At 36.0% G+C, this 24283-nt stretch overlaps 1 protein-coding gene across 3 annotated transcripts in view; it reads left to right on the top strand.

The window, feature by feature from the left end:
* Positions 1-24283, top strand: part of CBLB (Cbl proto-oncogene B) — a 224003-nt gene that overhangs the window by 166516 nt on the left and 33204 nt on the right. For all 3 annotated transcript variants that reach the window (XM_045902809.3, XM_045902811.3, XM_054504152.2), the window contains 5 exons: positions 1054-1151; positions 14068-14214; positions 17273-17370; positions 17486-17617; positions 20198-20338. In XM_045902809.3, the coding sequence (XP_045758765.1) occupies positions 1054-1151; positions 14068-14214; positions 17273-17370; positions 17486-17617; positions 20198-20338 (616 nt within the window). The remainder of the gene's footprint in view (positions 1-1053; positions 1152-14067; positions 14215-17272; positions 17371-17485; positions 17618-20197; positions 20339-24283) is intronic.

Genomic DNA, 24283 nt, shown 5'->3' with positions numbered 1-24283 from the left:
TAAACCATGTTTCTTATTTTAAGTTGATAGAGAAGGGCATGGACTTTTATCTTGCGTCCAAAAGCTTCAACACCATTTTAGAAATACGAGGGGAGGAAAAGAAATTGGTAATGGGGCTATATCGGGCTTTTCAGGTTATATTACAGCCTTTTGCCCCCATATCAGCTTACCTTTTAAATATGAATTAATAAGAGTTTCGGTAAGAGCCCCATGACAAAAACTAATGATTACTTAAAGATTTTAAAATATGTCTAACCTTTTTTGTATGTGTGTGACTGTGCAAAGTTAGTCTCTTTTTTTAAATTGCTTTAATTCCAAGTTGTTGCATTAGTAACAAGCAGTTGTTCAGTGCCTGTAGTATAACTGAGAAACCTGGAAATCGGAATTTCTTATTCTGAGTAATTAAACACTGGCTCTCCACCTTATTAGCAAGGTAACAATTTTAGCTTGTGCTGTTCACACGAAAAATTTCATTTAAAATTGCATGCACTTTGAAAGCCAGAACAGGTCTCTCGTTGCCAATAATGTTGAAGCTTAAGCCTTGAAAGGTGAAAGGCATTTCTGATTGTACTCATGTATTGTTTTATCAAGAAGTTTAAAAATGTTCTGTTAACCCCAGAGAGATATAATTTAGAACACTTTTTTTGGGAGAATTGAAATAAGAATTGCACCAGTACTGCTTTCTTTTCACAGAATCCTATAGAGAATGGTAACTTTTCCATAAAAACTGATAGGTATTTGGGAAATTTTACTGTCTGTACATCTAGCTACCTGTATCAGATTTATAGAAATTATAGTATGTATTCCTTCTCAATATGTTCAAGAATCACGTTGTATTATATTTTTTACATATAACTTGGTATACTCCTTTGGTTAGTGGTGAATAATCGCTATGGTGCCTCTGACTCCTAAGTAAATTATATGATATTTCACTTGTTTAAATAAACTGACATTACATATGCTTTTCAAAATTATAGTTTTTCTAAGAGCTGTTACTGTTTTAAGGTCCTCCAGAAGTTAAATTCTTAAACTAGCCCTTTCATTTCCTTTCAGGTCTTTTCCAATGGCCACCTGGGAAGTGAAGAATATGATGTTCCTCCCCGGCTTTCTCCTCCTCCTCCTCCCGCTGCCACCCTCCTCCCTAGCATCAAGTGAGTTCTGTTGAATTTGGAGGGTGTGTAAAGCTATGGTAAATAGTGGGTGTGAAGTACTCCATACAGAAAGTACAAGGTGAATAGAAACACATCAATAAAAATGATCCAGTCAGATTTATAAACTAATGTACCAGAAATCAAGATCCTTCCTGATTCTTTGCTGGGAACCACAGCATCTATGACACTTACCTAAACTTTGAGCATGGAGCTCGGGGAGAGAAAACTTAAGTCTTCCTTGTATCGGAGAAGAGGACAGAGTAGCACAATGAGCTTTCTCCTCCAATTTACCTCTCTCCCTGAGGGGCGTCACATTTATCCCAACTATCCAGTGTGATACCAGAAAATAATCTTTGATTCCTTCAATTTTCCCAATGCCCAAACCCATTCAGTCACTAAGTCACATTGATTGTTCTTTGGAAGTTTTTTTTTATAATCAGCTAATCTTTCCGGTTGCCTCATAGCTGGACAACTGAAAGAATCTTACACATGATGGTATGTCCTGATCTTAGAATTTGTATCAGTGGATTTTAAAATGAATCAGCCGAAAAATAAGTTAACCTGGGTTATCGTATTTGAAAAATGGGGACACAAGAGACACATTGGACAGTTAGTTAAGTGATAGATCTACCCAAGTCAAAGCAGGATAAAACCAAGTCTCCTGATTCCCATTTTCCTGCTCTTTATGTTAAATCAGGCTCCCTGCCTTTTCTCCAATATATTTTGTTTACACAGCTGATTGAATTTAAATTCTGCTTTCTCCAGATCACTTTCCTCTTTAAAACCCAGCATTGTTTTTTCTTTCCTTTTAAATTATTCTGTGCTCTTCTGCTAGCAGTAAGATCCACAGGATTTTACCCAACTAAAACATTGTTCAGTAATTCCTAATGCTTGCCATCCAATCTTGTCTTGATTTTTTTTTCCTGGTTTTGTGAGTTTTTCAAGCTGTTTCCGCCTATGCACCACCCTTTCAGAATCTTTATTCTAAAGGTCCATGTCTCAGGCTCTATTTCTTTATGAAAACTTGTGTGACATCTTCATTCATAATGACAGTAAGTGGTAAGACTAATTCTCATTTTTCTTTCTACAGTCTATGTCCTACACATTTAACTATGAACTCTGCTCCACTGTCTTCTAATTTTAAAGTGCTTCTCCACATTAAAAAAGATTATAAGGTTTTGAGGGCAAAAACTTTTTCTTAAATTTTCTGATCTTCCATAACCCGTTACTGTGTTTGCTGTGTAATGAATACACCGAGAGTACCTGGTTGCTTGGTTGACTATCGGGTAAGATCTCACTTCTAATTGAAAGTCTTAGAGCATCTTCACTCCTTCCTCTGCTGGTCACTGAGCTCCCCTATACATAAAAATACAAAAGAAGGATAAGCTAAATCCCAGCCCCCAAGAAATTTGCACTCTACTTTAGAAAATAAAGTGAACATACATGAAATCCCTAGAGAACATTATGCACTAAATTGTATAATTCTAACTTCTTAGTTTTTACTTATGCTTGGAGGAAAGACTGTTACAGACTTTGTAAGTCTGAGGCTGTTTCATAGGATGGAAATTTCCTGAGTCATGAAGAATAGACACAGTTCAAAAAGTGAGCGGACAAGAAGAAGCAAGAGTGTGAAATGTGACATCATTCAGGGGACAGTGGGAAACTAAGCTATTTGGAGCATTCTCCAGTGGTAACTTTTCTGGGAACTGCCAGATAATGTAGCTGACATAAAAGTTGGAAGCAAACACACATATTCTGTATAGTAGGCTCTAAATCAGTAAGAACATAGGATATCCCAGCCTCAAATGAACTCTGGATATATGTATATATAATAAAACATCTAAGTTCAATTAACTCTGATAATTCAGAAAATGAAGTAAATAAAATCTTGCCAATTAGAGATGAAATTCATATATTCTGTTTATTAAATTCCTATTGGCAAGTGGGTAAGAAGCAGAAGTTGCAGTTTGCTTCATATATATTCAATATTAGATACCGTTTCTCCTATAAATTAAGAATAAATTCATAGCATAGTGTGTTTTATTAATATTTTTCTAGTCCTTCAGTTTGTAAGTGCCTGTGAATATATGTTGTCCCCATTTACTCTTGATTTTTCCCTCGGAAACAGTGCAGTTGCTTTACTTAAACAGAGAAATATTTTAACAATATATGTTTAACAGCAAATTAGTTTTTGATTCTGCATGCTGCAAATTAACCGTAATTAACAATACAAGTGTCGACTTTTAATGTGACATTTATCTCTTCAGTTTTTTATTCTGACTATATAGGTAGCAGTTGTTCATTGTATAAAATATGGAAACTGTAGAAAAGAAAGAAAATTAACAAATATGTAAATACAAGCATATACATACTCAAAATATCAATGTCCAGAGTTTTAACATTTTGAATTTTTTTAGATTTTTTTTACATGATTTAGATTATATTGTAGAGATAATTTCATGCCCTTCTTTGTTACTTAATATTTTAATAAGCACTTGTCTTAATCATTTATGGACTGTGTTATTATAAAACCAGCATGGAATTTTGAAGTGAACATTAAAAATAGTCAAACCTGATCCCAGACCTGACTCCAGCAATATTAAGTATTTGACTGTCTTTGAAGAAGGCAACTTCTCAGGCCTCACTTTCTCCAAGTGATAAATGAAGGGGCTGTTTATCTTAAATGATCTCCAAAATCCTTTTGGGCTTCAACTTTTTAGGTTCTATGCAGTATGTTTTTTAAGGGGTACTCATCTATAGTGTTAATTATATATGAAATATTTGGCAATGTAAGTGTTCATTTGTAGTTGGCTGTTTGTGTCTCATTGCTGAAGCCAGTATGAGTTGGATTACTGCTCTAGTTTTGTTTGGTTTTTGTTTTTTATGTTTGGTCTACCTGAGCCTCATTAGAATGTATAACCAGAGTCCAGTGAGTATAGACCCGTAGCCCTAGAGGGGCATAGAGCAGAGGTCTCAGCAAATAGGGATGAAATAGAGATGTTGGATGTTCAAGTACCTAATTCCATGTTAGACTCTTTCTGCATGTTTCAAAATCAGCCCAAAGCAAAATCACATATTACTACCTAACGTAGACTTATATTTCTCGCAAATATTGAAAATCCCAAAGTTGAATTCAGGAAAGTCGCAGCTAGCATTTACCTTTTTATTTTTGTTTTTATTTTTTATTTATTTATTTTTTACATTTGTAATGTTTTATTTCTTTTTTTTGTATTATGTTAATCACCATACATCATTAGTTTTTGTTTTTGTTTTTTTTTTAAAGATTTCATTTATTTATTTGAGAGACAGAGAATGAGAGAGAACACATGAGAGGGGATAGGGTCAGAGGGCAAAGCAGACTCCCTGCCGAGCAGGGAGCCCGATGCGGGACTCGATTCAGGGACTCCAGGATCATGACCTGAGCCGAAGGCAGTCGCTCAACCAACTGAGCCACCCAGGCGCCCCATCATTAGTTTTTGATGTAGTGTTCCATGATTCATTATTTGCGTATAACACCCAGTGCTCCATGCAGAACGTGCCCTCTTTAATACCCATCACCAGGCTAACCCATCCTCCCACCCCCGATGGTGGCATTTACCTTTTTAAATGTACATTGTGTTGTTATAAATATTTACCAAAGTGTAATTGTTAAATTATTTGATGTTACCGTGATTCCCATTTACTTGATGTAAGAGACTATGCTGATAGTTTTACTTTCTTATAAAATTATATGTTTGCAATTATGTGACTTTCATTATATAACTATCTTGAGACCTAGAAGAATATAGAATTTATTTTTAAAAAATGTTCTGTTAAGCAAGCTAAAACTGTACTAGTTTGCATAGATTGTTATTTTTTTCTTAAATAGTTTTTCTAAATGGTTTCTATTTAACATAATTGACATTTAGCTATAAATGTAAAATTTTAAATAAAAGCTTAAAACATGGGTACTTACTATTTTCTAGGAGGAGAATGAAAAAAAAATCCTATGTGTATTATACTTTTTACTTTGTAGTTTAAATTTTTACTAAATTATATTTGTCTTGAAATAAATTGACTAGAGTTGAATAAGGTTTTCCGGGGTTAAATATTATACCACCTTTAAAGCCAAGATAAGAATTTTGGTTTGGTTAGTTTCGGAAAGTTTTGGTCAGCATTTTGACATGATACTGGTTTGCATTTTTAAAGAATTTCCCTGGCTGTTATGTGGAAAATTGTCGTTAGGACAGCAGAAGTGAAAGCAGGGAGACCAATGGAGGGTCTGATGTGGGCGTTGTCTGATGTGGTAGACCAGTCAGAGATGGTCAGGGCTTTGACTGGAGTCACGGTGATAGATTTACTAGGTCAGCTTTGGGGAATATTTTGATCCAATGGTACCTGTTAATAAACTGGGTATCTGTGAGGTATGATAGTTAATGACGACCCCTACATAGGTTTTTGGCTAAAGAAACTGAGTGAATCATTGGTGCCATTTTCCAAAGTGAGGGAGACTGGGGAAGAGCAGATGCGGGAACAGGACAGAGACTTAGGGATCTGCTGAGTTTGGAATGCTTAACACACACACACACACACACGCGCGCGCACACACACACACACCCCTAAATAGACATTTTGAGGGAACAGTTGAACATACGATCTAAGCTTAAAATTTATATTATATTCAGGTGAATATTTCAGTAGGTACTATCAAAAGCTAATAAACTTAATGCTCAAATTTAATAGATTTGTTATACTCTTAGACATATGAGTGTTAACTGTGAGATTTTTAACAATATAGGAACTTATATATTAAAATATAACCTTGGAGTAGACTATGCCATTTACCCCTGAAATGTTAATTAGATAAAATTTATTTAGAACACTTCTGTAGAGTAAAATTTTAGTAAACATTATTGGTTATTATCAAAATCTTCATTTATATCCCAAATTGCTAGGGAAAATAAACTAGAAATGTAGCTTTGTGAATGTAGCCTCGACAACTGCCACCCTCCAGTGAGAGTGACCAGAGAGATCCACGCTTCCAAACATCAGCCTCTGTGCATGTGAACACACGTGTGACTGTGGTTGTCTTTTTTTTCTTTTTTTAAATTTATTTGACAGAGATAGCGAGAGCAGGAACACAAGCAGGGGGAGTGGGAGAGGGAGAAGCAGGCTTCCCGCTGAGCAGGGAGCCCGATGCGGGGCTCGATCCCAGGACCCTGGGATCATGACCTGAGCCGAAGGCAGACGCTTAACGACTGAGCCACCCAGGCGCCCTTGGTGGTTGTCTTTAAACAGTCACCAGAATGGTCTCTCTATAAATCTGAGTGTAAAACTATAAAGCTAGATCAGTGTGTGAATGAAACGATTTGGAGAATTCCTGGTAGAGGGGAAAGTTTGTTTTGTTTTGCTTTGTTTTTAACTAGCAGGTGGATGACAGAGAAAGAAGAAAAAAAAGGACTAAACCACGGAAGACATTAATACCACAAATACCACATTGTAATTTAAAAACACTTAAAGGGAATGAGCTTGATGGGAATTTTTCATTTTGTATATGGTACATACCAGGCTTCATTACGTGTGCCTAGTGTCAAAAAAGCAGGAAAACGTGTTCTGTTATTGTTCACCTGAGGATCAGTGTAGGCAATATGTACTTCAGTTTTACGTGAATTCTTTCTGTGCTCAGTGATAAGAAATTAGTGTTATTGATTTAAATATAAGAAAAGATGGTAGAAAACTTTTTAATGGAAGATAAGCTGTAATTAAGAGCTACTCTGTTTTTTGTTTTTTGTTTTTTTTAAGATTTTATTTATTTGCGAGAGAGAGAATGAGAGACAGAGAGCATGAGAGGGAGGAGGGTCAGAGGGAGAAGCAGACTCCCTGCCGAGCAGGGAGCCCGATGTGGGACTCGATCCCGGGACTCCAGGATCATGACCTGAGCCGAAGGCAGTCGCTTAACCAACTGAGCCACCCAGGCGCCCCTCTACTCTGTTTTTTTTAATCCTAGCAAATGAATATGGTTGCTCTTTTATTAGTTTCAGAACCAGCTTTCCTCTAGTAGTACCTTAAAATCTTTTTAAGTCTTGCCAAAATATTGCACTTTTTTTGTTTTACCTTGGGTAAATGGAAAAGTGCATTATTACCAAAGATAGCAGTGTCCTATAAATAACAATTGACATGATATATAGGGGATGGTGGACAGGGTCCTTCTTTTCCTTTTTTTTTTTTTTTTAAGATTTTATTTAAAAAAAAAAACAAAAGATTTTATTTACTTATTTGAGAGAGTAAGAGAGAGCACGCGTGCACAAGCAGGGGTAGGGCAGAGGGAGAGCAAGAAGCAGACTCCCCGAGGAGCAGGGAGCCTGATGCGGGGCTCAATCCCAGGACCCCGGGATCATGACCTAAGCCAAAGGCAGACAGACGCTCAACCGACTGAGCCACCCAGGCGCCCCAAGGCTCCTTCTTTTCAATTTGTTCACTATGATTGCTGTGGCATTCTTCTGTTGTTGTATTATGTAGAATGCTTGTGCATTTGATTTTTACCTACTGATAGAACTTAGTATTTGAAACTCAGACTTAATTTATAAATCCGTAAGACTATTCAGGAAAATAAAGTTTTGTTCAAATCTGCAAAGCAGTTTGACCAACCTAACGTAGGTTTTCTAGTGAATCACTACAGCCTTTTGTTGAGACATTGATGAAAACAGTTGAGGGTTGCAAGTATATCATTTTATTCCAGTCTCAACAGAGAAAGCAATAATGTGTGGAGAGTGTATAAAATAAATATGAATATTATTTATCTCCCTTTTATCATAGTATTATAATTTCTAAGTTCACATAGAATTGCAATCCCTTCTCATCTTTTATGGGAAAACAACATTTGGTGGATGGCTATAACCTGGATGGGGGGGGAGTGCCGCTAATTCCACTAATCTTTGATTTTCTCTGACTAAAAGCTATGATGAGAACTGATAGAACATTAGTCCTAGTGGTCTGACAAACCTGTTACTTATAATTTACAAAAAGATCATTTAAGATCACAAAAAAATAAGTAGCCTTAGAAATGTGAGCCATTAGGGTTGCCTGGGTGGCTCAGTTGGTTGAGTGTCCAACTTGATTTCAGCTCAGGTCATGATCTCGGTGTCCTGAGATTGAGCCCCCACATAGGGCCCTGTGCTGAGCGTGGAGCCTGCTTGAGGCTCTCTCCCTCTCCCTCTATCCCTCCCCTAACTCACATACTCTCTCTCTCTCTCTCTCAAAAAAAAAAAAAAAAAAAAAAAAAAAAGAAGGAAAAGAAAAATGTGAGCCTTTGGATGCTATTTAAATATACAATGTAAAATATATTCCTTATACGGTCTCTTTTTGGTCCCACAGAGGCATAATCTATCATATATTCTCCATTTCTCCATGAACATATCGATCCATTGATAGAAATGTGTAGGGTTAGAATGAGATTTTATTTTCATATTAAGCAAGGGCATCTTTGCATATTCTACAACATTCAAGCATTTCTTAGTTTCTGTTAAGATTTCTTTGTCTTCTCAAAGTTAATTGAATGCCACTAAGAATATTCAGCATATTTGTGAAAGATGCTTATCTACAATATCTAAAATGAATTTAAATGAGTTTTTAATTTAAAATGAAATTTTCCCTGGTTAAAGCATAATTTACGTACAGTAAAATCCAGCTTTGTGAGTTCTAATGCATAGCCATGTACTCACCACCACAATCAAGTTGCAGGACAGTTCCATCACTTCAGAAGATGTCAGTGTCTCCCCTCACCCCAAACCCCTGGAATTACCAATCTGATTTATGTCCATATAGTGTTGCCTTTTCCAGAATGTCAGATAAATAGAATCATGTGGTACATAGTCCTTTGAGTCTGGCTTCTTTCTACTTAGTGTAATGCATTTGAGATTCATCCATGTTATCAAGTGTATTAATAGTTTGTTCCTTTTTATTGCTCCAGAGTAAGTATTCCATTTTAAAACATACTGTGGCTTGGTTATCCATCCCTCCACTGAGGGACATTTGGGTTATTTCCAGTTTTGGGTGATTACAAATAATACCACTTTAAATATCATTGTGAAGTCTTTAATGTCCAACATATATTGAAAAATTAGATTCTCAAGAAAAGTATGTGTTTCCTCAGTATCTATCTTCTTGATTTCTAAAGCAGACCCCCTAAAAATTTTAGAGATGGACATTGGTTCTGAATAAGTTAACTTAAAAATGTAACTTAAAGTTTGTTTCTCCAATTTATATACAAGTTCGTGAAATGCTTATAATTAAAGTTTATAGGAAAGCGCATGTTAAACATAATGATATGCCACATCAACTTTTCTCGATATCATAAAGAACCCTCAAAATCAGTATGTGTATTATAAAACTCACTCTGATATACTGGGGAAATTACTTATTTGGCATAGGTGCAATCATTTCAAATACAGCTTTATTTTGTGTCACCACTTCCCAGGGCTATGATTTCTGTGAGTTAAGTATTTTCCCTGTTAGGATTGTGATAATTAGTACAAGAAATATGGACTAATGTATACAGCAGGTTCTGAAGATTCAGTTTTAAGAAAAGACATTTTTTAAAACCTTGCCTTCAGATATGATTAAACGTAGAAAACGAGTGTATAAATGTAGAAAACGAGTGAAATGTTGTTACATGTAGAAAACGAGTGAAATAATTTAAAATGCCTTTAAGATTACGAAAGAATCCTAAAAATGATTGTTCTTTTCCCCTTAACAGCTTGGTCATCTATTTCTCTGATAACCACTCATTTTTATCTAAAAGCTGTGAGTGCTCCTCCGGACACACACCATGCCAGGCCTTTGTTGACTCAGGGTCTACCCTTAAGCATTTTGCAATTTAGGACAGAAATAGATGACAGACATAGATGAATATATAGAAAACACAGTGTCAGTGAAGGAACATATACTGAATACATATAATCGAACAAATTAAAGTTGAAAGAAAATTGTTTTGTCGGGCAATGTCACAAGAGGTTCATATATAGACAATGAAAGTGGATATTTCTACTCTGCCTTTTTTTCTGGAAAAGTTGATGGACTAAGTGAGTTATCAAGAATTACTCAATTGAAGGAAAGAAAAGTACATGGCAAAGTGTGGTGTGTGAGTTATAAGTTACATAAATAAAGCCAGTGGGATATGCAGGTCACCCCTCTGATTATGTGCCTCTCACACCAAGAATATAAAATGCTATAGAGGAGTGTATCTGTGAGTTTGTTTTGAAATGTAAAAATCACTAAGAACAGCGTTGGAAAATATATTATTGGTTTGTTTCAAGTGTGCACTTGCAGAAAATGGATGTATTTCTCACTGAAGGCTCAGATAACTAACACACAGTGAATTTAACAAGAGGTGCAGGTTGGGGAGAGAATGGCCGTGCATCTTTGAGAGGATGTGTCCTTGTGCATTACCAGAGAATGAACTCCAGAATGACAGCCACAGTGCAGAGCGCTTTGTGAGTGTAGGATGATAATATAAAGGGAATGAAGTAATGGGTGTAAATGGTGAGATGGGTTACTTGGCAGCTTTAACTTGGAACCAGCCAAATACAATTTGCTCTGTTTTGTTCCTCTGATACCCTAAACATTTCTCAGAAGCCAAATCAATGACTGAAAATTTTCTTGTGTCCCGTAAGTTAGGTATTTTCTCCACTGCCAAAAGTAAACACACGTGATAGCTAAGGAAAATTGTGAAGCTAATTCTTTTACCACTTATTTAGTGGTGAGTAAAACTGAACGTACTTTTTGAATTAGTCTGTGCTGAGGGAAAAAAAAATCCCACATATAATTACAAAGAGTGTAATTATTTACGTGATTTGAGATTTCTCTTTTGGTATTTTATATACAACTTCTTTATCTTATTTGTACCTTCTTTTTTTATTTTATTTTATTTTATTTTATTTTTTTTTTAAAGATTTTATTAGAGAGAGAGAGAGGGAGAGAGAGCACAAGCAGGGGGAGCAGCAGAGGGAGAGGGAGAAGCAGGCTTCCCACTGAGCGATGAGCCCGATGCGGGGCTCTATCCCAGGCCCCCGGGATCATGACCTGAGCCGAAGGCAGACGCTTAACGACTGAGCCACCCAGGTGCCCCTGTACCTTCTTTTTTTATTAAAACTTTATTTTTTAGGGAAGTTTAGAGTAATTAGAGACTTTAGTTTTTTTAGATTCACAGCAAAATTGAAGAAAAGGTACAGCGGTTTCCCTTATACTAACCCCCCCACACACATGCCTCCCCTTTCCATCATCAACATCTTCCACCGTCGTGGTACATTTGTTAAAACAGCTGGACCTATATTGACACATAATCACCCAAAGTCCATACTGTACATTCCTGTTTTTTAGGATAGAAACTGCTTTTATTTTTCCCTTCAGAACTGGATAAGATTAATTTGATACAAAAAGTTATGTAATGCTAAATAAAATGTACTGGAACGAGGGGCACCTGTGTGGCGCTGCTGGTTAAACGTCAGGTTAAGCATCTGACTCCCAGTTTCGGCTCAGGTCATGATCTCAGCATTGTGAGATCAGCCTGGCATCATGCTCCCTGCTGAGCATGGAATCTGCTAAAGTTTCTCTCTCCCTCTCGCTCTGCCCCTCCCCCGCCATGCATTCTCTCTGTGTAAAGAAAATAAATCTTTAAAAAAATTTTTTTAAATGCACTGGAATGATATTCTTTATAAACTGGCTTATCTAAGTAGAATATTATACTGATATAAGAAGTTTGCATTAAAAACACAAAGAAGAAAAATATCTGACTCTTTCGAACTTATTAAAATGGTGATAAATGGGATATTTAAGCACTTTTTTGGATTTAGATAGAAATGCCACTTGAAGGCTTTTTTCACTTCTGGGTATAATCCACTAAAATCCACTTAAGCTAATAATCCATGGTTAGTAAATTTTAGCAGTAAGCCTTTATTATTCCATAAAATCTTAGGTGAGCTTTACTTTTCATTTTCTTCAGAAATATTCCATATGTTGATTTGCAGCAAAGCAAAAGAGTAGGGGGGGAATTACCCAGATGAAATTCTTTATCATTAAAGAGAAAATATAGAATCAGCCATAACAGATGTGATTTCAAAAACTGTCCATTCTTGTCTCAATATGCAGTGCTTCTTTGGAAACTCTTAAATCTTTGGAAGTAATCCTCAACAGGCAGATGGTAGATTTCTAACATTGATGTTGTTGAACATTTGGTTAATAAGTCTTTTTCTTTTATACAAGATATGCTTGACTTGCATAGGAAAAAAGGATTCATTATGAATGAAAGTATATTAGGATACAGAAAGGATGTATATTCTTTCATTTGCTGATAGAACCCATTCTGGTCCTTGAGTTAGGTAAATCAATGTCCATGGTCATGTTTGAATTCCCTACTCTAACACCCATCAAGATCACCATTTTGCAGTCCATGTACTCCCCAGCCTTCATTTGGAATATACATACCTCTTCTAAGGTTACACCATTGGAGGTGTAACCCTTAGGTTATTAATCAGGTCATTAGCTTGGGCTCTGGGCTGTGGATTTTTTTGTCACTGTGTCACTGTGCTTTCATCTCACTATAAACTGTCATTTGAATTTGGAGACTGTTCAAACAAACAAGAATTCAAAAATCAGTGTTGAAAAAGTCTTCAAAGACAGGTAAAAATATGCTTTTGAAAAGTCTTAGGAGGGATTTTTCTTTAATCTTTGAACTTTCTAAGGATTCAAATACATAGTTGAAACTTGAAAACTTTTACGTTTTTCACAATGTCTTCTTGTAATGGGCACAAAGAAAAGCCCTTAAAATGTTTCTCGTTCTAACTAGTGAGAAGAAATCTAAATGAGAAAGTTATTTCGGGCTTGATGGCCCATGTACCAAAGGATTCTTGCTCCCTCTACAGAAGGTACTTCAAAATTGCAGTCACAGGAATTAAAAAAAAAAAAAAAAAAAAGCTTTTAATGAAACAGAGGTTTCACCATGACTAGCAAAAGCTTTGGGTTTATATACACCAACAATGTCTTGCAGATTGGTTGGGTGCCAGAAAGTTAGGGTAGGTGCGTGTGTTTCTACTTTGATATTTTTCACTTGCATAAGCAAGGATTAGATTAAACTCCATTAGCGACGACTGAAAAACAGTGGGTTTTGTTTCCTTGTTTGGCTTTGTTTTATTTTGTTTATTTACTCTCATGGACAAGTAAAATGCTTGAAAATTTCTTTTGATATTAGGTAATTGCTGTACTCATTTTCATTCTTTTTTATTTAGCCAGGGAATTGAAGCCATGAAAATAATGTACTGTACCTCAAAGACTTAATAAGTTCTCTTATTATCTACTCCTAATTGTTCCAGTCATTTTTAGTTCTTAGCAGTTGTTGGGGAAAAAAAAAATTAACAATTTGAATTGTACTTGAACTCCACAGGAGAAGGAATTCATTTAATTGAACTGGATTTTTTTCAGCTATAGGTAATATTCACAAGAGACAAAGTTTGACCTTTCTATAAAGACTTCATTAATATATAAAACTACCATGCGTATATATTTATTATCTTAATTTACCCATTTAAGTTAAATTGGAACAAAATGTTAATATTTTAATAGCTTTGGTTTGAATAATTTTATACATTCTCTTTTGACTTCAAGACCTTTTTATTTAATTTGACAGGATACTAGTTTTTCTTACTGTGCCATTTAAAATTATAAGTATGAAGATTCTTTTATTTCATCAATAGACTCTTACAAAAGATTGAAAATCCTTTTCATTTGTATTTAGTATAAGAACAGCCCTTCTGATGTTACCCTGTAATTGAAAAATGAACACAAATGACAAAGTAGCTCCTTTGATTTGAATATATCACATCCGACTTGCCTGTTCTGAATTGTTATGCTGAAACTAGACTGGATTTTCTTCCCTCTCCGGTAGGTGTACTGGCCCATTAGCAAATTCCCTTTCAGAGAAAACCAGAGACCCAGTAGAGGAAGATGATGATGAATACAAGATTCCTTCATCCCATCCTGTTTCCCTGAATTCACAACCATCTCATTGCCATAATGTAAAACCTCCTCTTAGGTAAGCATAAAGGCCGCTTTTTATCACCTCACATCTGCATAAGCATTATCATTGTGGTTTTTTTTAAACAACTGAATTACATGTATTTAATTAAAAATCCTTGATTTCTTGGTCAAAACAACCTCTTCCTATATATTATTTTCTGCGTTATTTTCAGAGAAAACTAAAAGATGGAGATTCCTCATTAATCAGGAAGTCATTTAACTAAATTAATCGACTAGTAAATCTAATGGAACATTTTTGTTGCCCCTCCCCCCACAAAACAAATTATAGTCTAATAATGCTGTACATTACGTATTGTGGTGATTAATTCATGAATTTTTAATACGCTATTTTCAGTGCATATGATCAGTTCTAAGCACATATCTCATGAAGAAAAATCAGTGCTCAGAAACTAAAGTATTACTCAACCTTCCTTAGAATTAATTTTTTTTTATGATGTAAAGACTAGTATAATATATATTCATTTCCCTTCTTGATATGCTACCTACTTCTATCCATCATATCTTGAAGAAGTAAAAACAACAACAACAACAACAAAAAAAAAACAACCAACTAAAAGTATTTCCCTTAGTTGTATTTTTTTTAATCAGGAACTATTTTACTTTTCCTTAGCTCGAATAAGATTGTGAGGGATAGTGTCTTTTTTTTTTTCTTCTTGTCAGTTGTTTGTTCTCCTTATGATGGAGACTCCCGTGGTCTTTGAAGTGGCAGCTCCACTGAGGTGTATAACAGTTACTAAAAACAGATGGTGGGTATTGAAATATTAGTATGCTTTTAAAAGTAGAAAGATGATTCTGCACTTACATAATTGACTTAATAATCTGTAATCTCAAGTATTTTTCTTTTTTCTCATTTGACTTACACGAGGTACTCAGTAAGTCAGATCTTGGTTTTGAAACTTACTTTGTGAGCTCATTGCCTTTGTGAGACGGAATCCCTGGAGCGATGCTCGGCACACAGCATAGGGCTCAACTCCGGCTGGTGGCCCAGCCTTCCTGCCTTCCAGCAGCTCTTGGTTGAGGATAGAACTGCCGAACACTTCTCAGCCATCTCTGTCATCTTTCCTTCGTGTGCCATTTCCTTTTCAAGGTCAAGTCAATCAGTGGAAAGCATTTTATGAGTGGAGTGTTTCCTTCTTTTCAGTTGGAAAATCTAAAAAATCTTTTAGTGCCTTTGAGTATCACATGGAGTTGAAAATGCAATACTTGGGAAAAAGGAGCAAATCTTCATTTTAACCAGAGAGCTGTCTACATGAGTGATCCTGGTTAGAATTATCAACACTCTGCAGAATTCTTAACCAGGATTACTAACATTCTGCAGTCTAGGGCTTCATATTTCAAAACAAGAACCAAAGCATTTCATGCTAATCAGTGGTGTTTAAGGCATTTGTTGATAAAACAGTATCATTGAGAAGATAAATAACTGAGAGGCAATTTCTTATATCAGAAGAACCAAATATTTACTACTCTTATTAGAAGAAACTTACTCCTTCACATCAAATACAAATTGTCACAATTTTTAGTCCTTTTGACTCTGACAAATGTAATTTTTAAAGACTGAAATAAGATGAGCTTTTTTGGTTTCCTTGGGATTTCATTTTTTTCATTGCTGAAGAACTGAGAGGTATAATTTAAATGCTTTAAATTTTAATTGTCAGATCATATTGGATGAGATTTTTGGTGACAGGCCTCCCAAATCCTGAAAATAAATTTGAATTATGACTACCATTACCATCTTTCTATTGTTATAGAGAAGTAATAAATGTTGATAATCCCTAACCTTAATTGGAGTGAATTTTTTTATCTAATTTGTTCTCGAAAGCCAATGGATGAAGTAACTTCTTATGTCCTCCACAGAACACTCTTTAAGCTCTTTAAGCTTAAACACTTCCTTTTCCCCCTTTGGAACATCAGAAGAAATAAATTGTCAATATGTGGAAAAAGTTAAACAGTAGATGAATAATTCAATTCAGTTTCATAAAAATCCATCATTATTATGAAAATTCAATATATGATAACTATTTTAAAATGAACCATCTCTGGCCCCTGAAACAGACGTGGCCACCAGAGAGAATGGGAATGAATTTCAGATGAAACACTCTTGCTGTAACTATTTAAATATCCACTATCTCGTCCATTATGTATGTACTTTTACTTTGCCCAAGAATTCAGAGTAAATCAGAGAAAAGGAAAATACAAACTCTGTTTCCTATAGCTTTTTGTGAACAGAATAACTTGGTGAGCAGAGAGTTCATTGTTACACAGCCATATTCTAAAGACAAAAGATGCTCTGTACTTTCTCTTCCTGCTATATTCGCATGGCCCAGTTTTGTCCATTGTGGTCATGGTATGATTCCAATGTATTAATACAAACAACAAAAATACTTTTTTAGTAAGTTTTATCCTTTACAGACACCCAAATTAAAATATTTGTCATGTACCCAAGGCCTTTGCCAAAGTCAGTTGTCTACAGCCGCTAGAAGTGCTGGAGTTTTGGTCACAGCGGTAGTGAAATTCTCACACAGACCCTATGTCTTCGAATATGCCTATCAGAATTTTAATGAAATTTTGGAACATTTAATAATTCTTCTTCTTTGATGGGCTCTAGTTTATTATAAGGAAAGCTTAAATTACAGAAATAAATATATGTTAAATACCATCAACAAATAATAAAGTCATTGGGACTATTCCGTATTTATTTTTGCCTTACTACATGTTTTTTTCAAAAACTTGACAAGGTATTATTGAACTCGTCCAAATATGTTAATTTTCACAGATGTGTTTAGCTTATCAACAATTTTTGTGGCCTTTGTAACTCTTGATTTCACTTTAAAAAAATATTATTTGTCTCCATGAGATACTTACTTCTTCTTTGTAAAAATAGTTGAATAAAAATATCTAGATTATATTTCTTATACCTTTTCCAGAAAGGGAAATTATATTTGTTTTCAAGCTTTGGCGTATGAGCAGCGTTGCTAGTTCCTATCACCCTCCAAATTACTTTTAAATGGAAAGTAGTTTTTCTTACGGTTTTTGTCCTTTGATCTCTGCTTTAGGTCTTGTGATAATGGTCATTGTATATTAAATGGAACACATGGTACATCTTCAGAGATGAAGAAATCAAACATCCCTGAATTAGGCATATATTTAAAGGGTATGTATAAAACATATTCTCTTTGTGTTCTAGATCTTAATGGTCAGAATTTAAAGGCAAAATTCCATGCCATTGTTGTACTGAAAATACATTAAGATTTTGTGTTATCCTCTAGGAGATGTTTTTGATTCAGCCTCTGATCCAGTGCCATTACCACCTGCCAGGCCTCCAAGTCGGGACAATCCAAAGCATGGTTCTTCACTCAACAGGACGCCCTCTGATTATGATCTTCTCATCCCTCCATTAGGTTGAAACCTTTAAAACAATTTTCAAACAAGCCACCCTCCCTCTTCTTTCAGTTAATATCTATCTGAATTATCAGATTTCAGAGTTAAATGTAACACAGACTTACAAGGTTATGAATTTGTCTGAATTAGAATGGATTCTCTAGGTAGTGGTGGCTCTCACGTTCACGTAACCACTATTCCACGTATATGATTGAAGCAATGGTGTACAGGGCTGGCCATCAGTCTGCATTTTATCAAGTCATCTCTTCACGTACTAGATGTAGTCTAAAAAACCTGTGAGAGCTCATCCTTCCTTCCCCTGAGCCCTTGTGTTCTAGTAGATTTGAAGTGTTCATCTGAGATTTTCCTTAAGTACAGTTCTTAATGAATGTGTACTTACTCTTTCTTTCAGCATAACATGGCCCAGTTCCCCTTACTTAGCTAATTACATTATGGAAAATTATATATATAAGATGGATTCTGTCTTATAATCACTGCAATTACACATCCAAAGAATCTCAGTCTCTTTGGTTCGAATTTTAATGTAAAGTACACTAATGTGTGTGTATACATGCGTGAAGGTACACATGTATGTATGTTAAAGTTGGCTGGTGCTGGTATCTGTGTTTATTAATTCTAGAAGTTTCTCACCTATTTTTAGAGGAAGACAATTAGAATCTCCACACCTTAAGGCTTCACAATAACAAGTCACCATAACATAAAGTAATGTATGATGAAGGTCCATCTATAAGCTTCTCTGAATCAATTAGTAGGCACCGAGAACTGTGAAATGACCCTTTTGAGTTTTTCCCAGACACCGTCAACCCATGTATCTAGTTATATAATTGCGGTGTCTTTTGCTCCTGCTCTTTCTGTAGCTCAGTGCTTCATTCTCACTACATCAATTACAGGCACCTCCTAACTTCTTTACCTACAGTTTTTTTCTCCCTCCCACTTCTTCCTGTGTGCTGGTTTTTGACCTGTTACCCAAGTCTTCATGACCTAAATCAGCATTGTTCAGTAGAACTTTATGTGGTGATGTAAAGAATCTATATATTCACCTGCACGACTGTGGATGGAACTCAATTTTAATTTCAACTAAACAGCTGTATATGGATGGTGACTACCATATCAAACAATGCAGATCAGTGTTCCAGCCTGTCTTTGTAACTCAACCTTCCTCCAGCTCTTCATGTACATTTCATGCTTTATTTATACTATTTATACTATTCCCTCTGTCTAGAAGACACCATCCTTGCATTTAATGAATAAATGTTTTTGAGCCTCTGATATCCCAGGCCTTTCTGTTCTTGATAACACCTTGCTGAATACCGCTTTCTACTTTTCCTGTCCTCCTTCCAATGTGGAGCTCTCTCTGTGAGACCTGAGGGACTCTTACCTGTGAATCAGACCTCTTTGTGAGTTTTTCTTAGATCTTCTTGTGGAATCTAAGCTCCTTGCATCAGGGCCTTGTGATTTTGACCTTCACATTACCCATGTGCCTAGCATGGTACCTGACATTGAGGGGCTGAAAAAAGGATTTGGATGAATAAGATAATGAATGTAGCAGATAGCCTAAGGTTGGCAGGATAGCAAAGCTCTCTTTCCTCCCCTCTGCCACACCTCCAAATGTTTTAAGTTAGAAAAAGACTTATGATCATTAGAGAAAATACTTTGAATATGTTTTGTAAGGCAAGTTGGATGAATGATAAAGCTATTTTTTCAATATACCTTTGGCTTAAGTCAATAAATTTAAATACATGAATTTTTACTACGGGAATATGTAGGTGTTTGCTTATACCCTGTTTTATTCACAGAATATTTGAGATTACTTACAAAAATACATACATTGCAATTTTATTGTTTTAAAGAATTGAGATAAGGGAAAATATGAGTAGAATAGTAAGATGTGACAAGGGAAAAATAAGTAGACCTAAAAGCATACTGCAATATTCTGTAGTTACTAAAGCTGGGAAATATGCAAATATAAGTAATTTGGGGACCACAGAAGAGAGTTCTATATTTAACTGTTCCTCTTTAGCAATATCTGATAAATAGAAAAATACATTTCTCTACTATAGGTACATTTTCTGTATTTTGACAATATATGGAACATTAGTTTAAATGAATTAAAATCCAGAAGAATAAACTTTAAAAGATAATCTGTTCTGTGACATTAAATTTCTTGTGCACAGTGTGATTTTCTAATAAGAGGCTGTGAACTCTTGTTACATAAAAAGTTCTGTTTTGATGGTACGACCTACAATAATTTTTAGTTCAAACTTCGTGTCTTAATATTATAAAGGTTACAGGTAGATAATAAGTTCTTTCATAACCTGCAGTGCTGCTTTTTACCAGAAAGGCCTGGGAGTTTGAAAAGTTGGCACATGTACATGTGTGTTTGTATGCCTGTGTTTCTCTTCAGACACTCCCAGAAAATAAGCAGCTTTCGTTCTCAAAGTTGGTAAACTGTGAGATAAACCCTGCAGGTGAAGTTCTTTATGAGCAGCAAGAGAAAATCAATCATTACTTTGGTCTGATGCTGCTGTGTTTTCATTAATGAAGTTCTGCTGTTGATATTGACCTTTCTTTAAATGCAGGTGAAGATGCTTTTGACGCCCTCCCCCCATCCCTCCCACCTCCCCCACCTCCTGCAAGGCATAGCCTCACTGAACACTCCAAACCTCCCGGCTCCAACAGCCGGCCATCCTCAGGACAGGACCTTTTCCTTCTTCCTTCAGGTAAGAGGAAAAAGCCAAAGAAAACTTTTCACTTAAAGCAAGAACATTTCTAAGATCGTACTGTCAAGTAAACATCAGTAATTTACTGGTTTCTAACTCCATAGCAGAGAAATCCAGGTAGAAAAAAACAGCAGTTGGGTAGGTTTGCTTGTCAGTTGGTTGATTTAATGCAAAGGATTACAGGGACACCTGGGTGGCTCAGTCATTAAGCATCTGCCTTCGGCTCAGGTCATGATCTCAGGCTCCTGGGATTACAAAAATGTCAGAAGCGATAGGAATCCTAGGTGCTGTAGAGCTCATCCAATCCAGATAACATCCTTATGCCACAGAAGGCATCCCTGAGACCCAAAAGGGCTCCGTGATTGGGAGAGTAGTGATGAGGAGAGAATTTAGACTCTCCCGATTCTGAGTGTAGTATTTTTTTCCTAATAGTTTTAATTTTACTAGCTATGGCTTCAGGTCATAATTGTATTCAAAAAGATAATGTTTTGGTAAATTGCATTATTACAACATCAGTAGATAAGTTTTTCTGAAGTATCTGCATTTTATTGTTACCATTGTTATTCCTTAATATCTCAATATATCTATTCAAAGTGTTCTTTTTCAAGGAGAAATTACTACATAGGTTGTTTGTTTTGTTTTGCCTTTCAAGTGAGGAGTAGAAATAAAAACAAAGAGACTTACAATAAACCATCCGCTCCATTAGAACTGTCAGGAAAAAACAATCAGTTACATTGAATCTGCTGCTATTAACTGTTCCGATCTTTCACGTTGGTGAGACTGATCCGTGTTCGGAAACCTTTTTCTCAATTTGGTTTGGATGAACAGAGGGTAAAATTTTTCTTTTCTAATAATTACCTTACATTGTTATATTAGATAAATCTGAAAGTTTTTAATAAGTGCTCAGTTTGACCTTGGGCTGCCTCAGTGTCTTAGTGAAAACTTGGGAATCTTAGCCATTATCATTCACCTTTAGTATTCATTTTCCTAGGGTTTTTTTTCCACTCAGTTTGGTAACTTAGAAGATTTGAGGTGATTTATGGATGAGACACACAAATTATATACCTATAACTTGGAATAGGTAACTTCAGTTTCTAAAAGAGATTCATTTTTTAAGAAATAATTTTGAATTTAGTTTTTCATCAGTAAATAATTGATTGAGTTGTCCTCTGTATCACCTGCTGTGTGAGATGGCTCCCTCCCTTCCTGGGGTCCGTGAATTCACTGGATACTACCAATCAAAGAGCGAGGGTCATACCCCTTCTAATCCAAGCAGAAAGCATGGATAACTATTAGGCTCCTAGGAGTACCTGGGTGGCTCAGTTGGTTAAGTGTCTGCCTTCGGCTTGGGTCATGATCCTGGAGTCCGGGGATAGAGACCCGCATTGGGCTCCCTGCTCAGCGGGAAGCCTGCTTCTCCCTCTGACCCTCCCCTCTCATGCTCGCTCGCTCTCTCTCTCTCAAGTAAATAAATAGAATCTTAAAAAAAAAAAAACTATTAGGCTCCTATTTATTCTTAGATCATAAACACTAATAACATTTGCTATCTTTTTCATTTACTCAGTTATTCAAATCTTTGTTTTATACATGGACTTTAACATTAAAAAAAAAAAAGTCACTCTAAACTTTAGTTAACCTTTCCTAAGGCTAACTTCTGGATAGTCTCTGGTCAGATTCCTACAAGGTCCCTGTCACCTTTTATTTATGTGGTTTAATCCCCATTAAATAAAAGCCAATGTAGTGCCTTCTTTTAAAATTAAGTCAAGTTTTCCGGGAGTTGGAAGAGAACATTTTACACAAATACACAGCTTTACCTGTTTTTAATCAAAAGAGTTAATTGTAAAATGTTTAGTTATCATAATTTTATTTTTCATTGTGCTTTACTTTAAAAAACTTCATAAAAATGCCATCGATATTACTAAAAAAATTACAAAATGAAAAGGCACCTTTAATTAGATAAAACAAAAGTTGTAAAAACTCTTTTTATTTCATATATAGGTTTGCTTGTTTTGATGTTGCTTGGCTGCCAGGCAGCTCAGCAACAGTCACCCTTAACCTATGGTGTGAGGCTAGTATGGGGCCAGGGCGTATCGTTGGAACTCGTTGACCGTCTCTTGACCTTCTTTTGTACATGCAGGTAGTCTAATTCCATTCTTAATAGCGTTGACATCCCTTGATAATAAATACTTCTAAGAGAAGAAATAGTAATTTCTTTTCCTCTTCCAGCCTTTCATATCATTAACGTGACAAATTTCTAGTCTGTTGCCAGATCCTATATGAGATCCACTGAGACAGCTGCTTTTAATCAATTCTATTTATTTTTTATTAAAGCATAATTAACATACAATGTTATATTGTTTCAGGTTTACAACATTGATTCAGTAATTCTATACGCTCCTCAGTGTAGCCCACAAAAAGCGTAGTCACCTCTGTCACGAGACAGTGTTGTTATAGTATTATTGACTCTATTCCCTATGCTGTACTTTCAGTCTCTGTGATTTATTGTATACCTGGAAGTTGGTACTCTTAATCTCCTTAAACCACATGTTAGAGTTCCTCCTTTTCAAAAGAACTATTTTAATTCTTCTTACATAATAATAGAACATGAAGGTTTCTTTTGACTCATAAATAAGCATTTAAGTACCATTTTGCAAATGATTTAATACATTATGTATCTAAAGTAGAAGATTTGTGACCTTTCTGCACTCTTATTTCAGTGAACTTCATTAAAGAACCCTCTATAAATGATGAAAGTTTGACTCCCTAGTTGTAGACCCATAAAAGGGAACTAGGGGGGATCGCTGTCTTAAAGCAGACTGCATGAGCATTGTACAGTTGTTGCTGTCACTGTGGTTCCATCGGGAAGATTTTAGCCTAGTGTAATGGTAAACCTTTACTGGGCATGATTGAGATTTGTTTTCCTTAATGAAATCATTATCCCTAATTGAAGACACAGGATAGATGACTTAAAAAAAAAATTAGATTTCCTCATGGTGTTGTGTTAAACACCTGATCAAACCTCCCTCTTTATTCCCAGCGTTCAGTGCCCTGCACACTTGAGTCAGGTTCACCTTTCCAGCCTTATAAGCCCACTGACTTCTGTGAAGCAACAGTTTCCAAACTGCAAGGTCTTGGGTTTCTGCGGAGGAGCCTTAGGACTCCTGCAGGATGTGGAGGGAAGCAAAGCAGGGGTACAGCTCTGATGCTTCTTTGATCTGGTTTCTGTTTTCAGCCTTCATGCGAGATTTCTTTCAGCAAATAGTCATGCCCACTGCTGTGCATGAGCATCCATTCTGGATGGGCTAGTCCTATCTTAACAAAACCTGAAGAATTTTCAAAAAAAGCTTTATACTTTGCTAGCACATATGTGCTTTTGTTCAGATTACAAAAAGGCCCTTCTTTTGTGCTCGTGGGTTGAAAGCGGCCCCCATCCTTCCCCGTTGTGCCGGGACCAGTGCTCCAGGAACAAAGCCAAGGCTGTATTACGGTCTGCTCATTCCCATAACTGCATGTCTTTGTGCAGTGCACAAAATACACAACATATCTGGCAGCCCTCATTGAACCTTGCTTTCACTATTTTTCTGACCTGGAATCTCTTTTGAAGTCCTTATCCAATCCTAAAGTCACAATTCAACTTGAAAAGCCAAAAAAATTGACTTTATTACAGTTAAATGAAAGTTTTCCAGTTGCATCCAGAAGTGCAATGTCAAAGTAAAATAGAATATTTAGGTCATTAGCAAGAGTTATTGAAGAGGATTTAGGCGGTTAACTATGACCTTTATGAAACACTGTCACCATGTGGCTACCATGGGACCTCCTGCCATTTGAGGGTTGTACTCAGAGTTCAGACCCGAGGAGGCGAGAGGTGAGGTCCAGTGCTCAGCTGTCACGGAGACCAGTGTGGTGAGATGTTGAAGGACTGACAGGCTAGAGCAGTGGCGGGTT

Source organism: Mirounga angustirostris, unplaced genomic scaffold (genome assembly GCF_029215605.1).
Source record: "Mirounga angustirostris isolate CCGP_5_RB_7025 unplaced genomic scaffold, mMirAng1.0.hap1 SCAF_1, whole genome shotgun sequence".
NCBI lineage: Eukaryota > Metazoa > Chordata > Mammalia > Carnivora > Phocidae > Mirounga > Mirounga angustirostris.
Note: the sequence above shows the minus strand (reverse complement) of the source record. Positions and strands in the feature narration are given on the sequence as shown.